The sequence below is a fragment of the Notothenia rossii genome, assembly GCF_949606895.1.
Source record: "Notothenia rossii genome assembly, chromosome: 6".
Classification (NCBI taxonomy): domain Eukaryota; kingdom Metazoa; phylum Chordata; class Actinopteri; order Perciformes; family Nototheniidae; genus Notothenia; species Notothenia rossii.
Genome location: NC_136909.1, coordinates 1,321,850 through 1,326,849, shown reverse-complemented (window position 1 = coordinate 1,326,849; position 5,000 = coordinate 1,321,850). Strand labels below are relative to the sequence as shown.

General features: G+C 46.5%; 1 protein-coding gene across 3 annotated transcripts in view; it reads left to right on the top strand.

Moving 5' to 3' along the window:
- Positions 1-5,000, top strand: part of ak8 (adenylate kinase 8) — a 197,267-nt gene that overhangs the window by 190,016 nt on the left and 2,251 nt on the right. For all 3 annotated transcript variants that reach the window (XM_079689397.1, XM_079689398.1, XM_079689396.1), the window contains 2 exons: positions 1-55; positions 2,235-2,385. The exon at positions 1-55 is cut by the window's left edge and continues 35 nt beyond it. In XM_079689397.1, the coding sequence (XP_079545523.1) occupies positions 1-55; positions 2,235-2,385 (206 nt within the window). The remainder of the gene's footprint in view (positions 56-2,234; positions 2,386-5,000) is intronic.

The window sequence follows — 5,000 nt, the reverse complement described above, 5'->3', positions numbered from 1 at the left end:
GAGGGTTCGACTCTGGGAGAAGAGATCCACTCGTATCTGGATGATGGGAGGCAAGGTAACACACACATCATTCAAATGGAAAATATAACATTTTGATTCCTGTCTGTGTCCCAGCAGCCTCTGGGGTTTTTCACTCATCACACACTCCTCCCCCTCACCTTCATTCTTCAACACCCTGTGACAGCTGTGTGTGTGTGTGTGTGTGTGTGTGTGTGTGTGTGTGTGTGTGTGTGTGTGTGTGTGTGTGTGTGTGTGTGTGTGTGTGTGTGTGTGTGTGTGTGTGTGTGTGTGTGTGTGTGTGATCACAGCAGCTGATCCCGCTGTAGACACATGTGTTGATAATGCTGGACATGATTTACCTGGTCAGTGCTTCGTGCAGATGTTTTCTTCGTGTTAAACATCAGGAATATTTCCACATGTCCTCAGGACCATGTGACGTCTCTCTCCTGAGAGGTCAGATCCCCTCAATGTGTGCGTGCTTGTTAGACTGAAATCAGGTCTGTGGTTAACACGAGCTGAAGAGACTTTAACGTCTTGTCCTACCACATAAGATACGTCGGTAAATATCAGTTAAAACCACCAGAGGCCTGGGGGGTGTACTACGAAGCAGGATGTTCTCTTAGCGGCTAACTTCAGGTTAACTCTGGGTTTCCGGTCCTACGAAGCTGGTTCTCTTTTTAGCGGGCTAGATCTCCATGGTAACTGATGCTGTGCGGCTAACCCGCCTTGGAGCAGGTTAGGTTGCAGGCTAAGAGCTCAACTCAGTGAAAGCACTGCCTGCTGACCAATCAGAGCTCAGGGGGCGGAGTTTAAAGTGATCAAGTCATATTACAGGAGAAAGGAAATACAGAAAAGCTGCCGTTGCAGGAAAGACGGCCGGCAAAAATCAGCGACTGTGTGAACGTGAACATTAATAGAATATCACCTCCCATCTTCAGAGCAATCTGACTATTAGAACATTAGCGTTAAGAAAGCTTACTTAAATATCTGCCACAACATAAGTAACCGGATCAGAGTAACATTAAGTACAGTCCGCGGCATATCACATCATAATGTATCATCTCCTGATCTGAGTCAGCTGAGCCGTATCTGGCCGTGCAACACTCACAGTGTCACATACTGGATGCAGAAGGATTATTTGAAGCAACACATTAAGTTGAGGAAACACTCGAGTCAAATGTAATGAAAGTCAGATGGTGTCTTAGACGGGGCAGTGATATCATAAACCTGTTCATGTACGCATTCAAACACTTGTTCTGTTACCAGCTGGATTCACCTTGCAGGTGCAGCTATGTGGCTTTGATCCTGGATAAAGTGTTTAAGTCATGGATGTTTAAAGTTTAACTTCTTCATATGTCTAATATTATAGTTGACTTTTCATTCAGGAAGTATGACGCTGCGCTGTCAATAGCTTCTCCATGTTTGTGATTGGTCGAATGCTCCAGATACCACCCCTTTCATGTGAACGCACACCTAACTAGATAGGACACGGCTGGCTTGAGCGATCCACTTGATAGCCAGCGTCGTAGGACCGTTTAGCGAGAGCGCGTATGTTTTGGATTAGGCCAACCGGCTAACTCAAACATATCCAGGTTAGGTTGAACCAGCTTCGTAGTACAGGCCTCTGGTGTCAACTAAACGTGTAAATATCATAAACGTTTGTTCAACACTAATTTCTGACATCATCCAAAATCACACGGAGGAATCCCATTGGACCAGAGAGGTACTGCCTTCAGGGTCCAGTTTCGAATCTCTATCACCATGAGCTCAGCAGCTTCAGTTTAGATGTGTAGATGACAAACTGAAGTCTCCTCCAATAGAGAAACATGAATATAGGACATAGAGATAAGATGGAACTTTATTTATCCCGTGGGGACATGTAGGCGTTTGTAGCAGCAACAGGTCAGAGTGAAAAACAGGATTCACTCAAGGTAACAATAAAGATCAAATAGAATACAAATGACATAATAATACGGCAAAAATAAAGTGATGAAGTGACTAAACTGTATAAAACAGATCAAATAGTGCAAGAGAATGTTTGGAGATGTGCAAGTTAATAGAAATACAATAGAAATAGTGCAAGAAGAGTCTAGATACAAGTAAATGGAGTATGATATATTAGATAAATGATGTGCCAGATGCAAACAGATGTTTAAGGATGTTCTTCACAGAGTTCAGGTGTCTTATGGTCTAGGGTCCAGCACATAAGTACCTGCTTGTTGATGTTTCTACAGTTCCAGACTCCCTGGTTCTGCAGGTTCTGGAGGAGCGTCTGAGCCGAGTGGACTGCAGCGTCCGAGGCTGGATCCTCCACGACTTCCCCAGAGACCTGCAGCAGGCCAGGAGCCTGCAGGGGGCACTGCAGGGGGCGCTGCAGCCCAACAGGTGACTCAGGGAGAGGGCTCTGATACTCAGCAGCTACAGTGTAGAAATGGCAATGAAATTCTTCTGACCTGAGCTCCTCCAACAACGCAACATCACATCACCTTACATTTAGCTGAGGCTTTTATCCAAAGAGACTTACAATAAGTGCATTCGACCAACAAGATACAAACTTGAAGAAAACAGAATCATATAAGTACATCAGGTTTCATAGAGCCAAACATTTCAAGTGCTACTCAACAGGCTTTAGATAAGCCAGCCCTTTATTAGTATATAAGTGCTTTGTTAGTAATTCTATCTCTGGAAGTGGAGTCCAAAGAGATGAGTTTTCAGTCTGAAGAAGATGTGTAAGCTTTCTGCTGTCCTGATTTCAATGGGGAGCTCATTCCACCATTTTGGAGCCAGGATAGCAAACCCACGAGTTTCTGCTGATGGGAACTTGGGTCCCCCTCGCAGTGCGGGGGCAGCGAGCTGTTTGGCTGATGCAGAGCAGATTGCACGTGCTGGGGTGTACGGTTTAACCATGTCCTGGATGTAGGAAGGGCCAGATCCATTCACAGCATGGTACGCAAGTACCAGTGTCTTGAAGTGGATTCTAGCAGTTACTGGAAGCCAGTGAAGGGAGCGGAGGAGCGGCGTGGTTTGGGAACATTTAGGAAGGTTGAAGACCAGACGAGCCGCTGCATTCTGGATGAGCTGCAGAGGTCAGAGGGCACATGCAGGCAGACCAGCCAGGAGGGAGTTGCAGTAGTCTAGGCGTGAGATGACGAGAGTCTGGACCAGAACCTGCGTCTCTTTCTGGGTCAGCTGGGGACGTGTCCTCCTGATGTTGTAAAGCGTGTATCTGCAGCAGCGGGTTGTAGCAGAGATGTTTGCAGTGAAGGACAGTTTGTTATCTAGGGTCACACCCAGATTCCTTGCAGTCTGAGTCGGGGAAACAACAGAGTGGCCGATGTTGATTGTTAGGTCAAGAGTGGGCCAATCTTTTCCCGGAAGGAAGAGCAGTTCAGTCTTGTCAAGGTTGAGCTTGAGGTGGTGAGCAGACATCCACTGAGAGATGTCTGCTAGGCAAGCAGAGATGCGTGCGACGACCTGGGTCTCTGAGCGGGGAAAGGACCGAATGAGTTGGGTGTCGTCAGCGTAGCAGTGGTATGAAAAACCATGTGGGCTAATGACAGATCCAAGCGAGTTTGTGTACAAGGAGAAGAGAAGGGGACCGAGAACAGAGCCCTGAGGGACCCCTGTAGTTAATTGACAAGGGTCGGACTCGGACCCTCTCCAAGTTACCCTGTAGGTCTTTGAGGTATGAGGTGAGGAGGGAAAGTGGAAAGTTCTTGGAGAGTGTGAAGGAGGATCCGATGGTTCACCGTGTCGAATGCAGCAGACAGGTCCAGAAGGATGATGACAGAGGAGAGGGAGGCTGCTTTAGCAGTGTGCAGTTCCTCAGAGACAGCAAGGAGAGCAGTTTCTGTTGAGTGACCTGCCTTGAAACCAGACTGGTGCGGATCCAGAAGGTTGTTCTGATGGAGATAACAGGAGAGTTGTTTAAAGACAGCGCGTTCAAGTGTTTTAGACAGGAACGGGAGGAGAGAGACAGGCCTGTAGTTAATAACATCAGACGGGTTGAGAGTGGGTTTCTTTAGGAGAGGGTTTACTCTTGCCTCCTTGAGACTGTTTGGAAAGGGACCAGAAGTTAGAGAAGTGTTGATGAAATGAGAAACGGTACAATATCAGGAGCGATAGTCTGAAGGAGGTTTGAGGGGATAGGGTCCAGAGGACAGGTGGTAGGACGGGCAGAGGTAATGAGGGTAAGACCCTCACTTGGAGAGAGAGGGGAGAAGGAGGTCAGTGAGTGGGTGAAGGGAGGGTCTGGTGACCCAGCGGTGAGTAAAGGTGAGTCAGAAAAAGACTCACCTTTACATTATCTGATGTGTGGAGTGGGTTTACAGAGAGGTTAGAGGTAGTGCAGTTCCTTGGGAATATAAAAACAGCAACGATACTTAGCTCATTCAACTCCTCGTGACTCCAACAGGACTCTGTTGTCTTTGTCTGTCTCACGCTGAAGCTGATGCTCCAGGAGAGTGATACCTAAAACGAACACCTGATTGCTGAGTTGTCCCAGCTGTGGGGCCACGCCTCTTTAATTAGTTGACTCTCTGCAGCTGATGGGCAGCAATTGAAATCGCCCCTGAGTTCTTAATGAACCTTTTAGTGACACTAATTTACAATTACATTAACCTTAAGTTATAAAGTTATGACGTTAACCCTAATACAGTTACCCCTAGTCAATAAATCCCTTAGTATTCTACAAATGTTTAAATCAACGTTAACCCTGACAACCAGTTAGTTTAGTTTGAAGGTTTCTGTCAATCAATCAATGTTTATTTATATAGCCCAATATCACAAATGTTACATTTGTCTCAGTGGACTTCACAGTTTGTACAGAATATCAGTATGACAATACGACACCCTCTGTCCTTAGACCCTCTGTCCTTAGACCCTCTGTCCTTAGACCCTCTGTCCTAGACCCTCACATGGTACAAGGAAACACTTCCAGAGAAACCCACAGTTTAAAGGGGAACATGGGAGAAACCTCAGGGAGAGCAACAGAGGAGGGA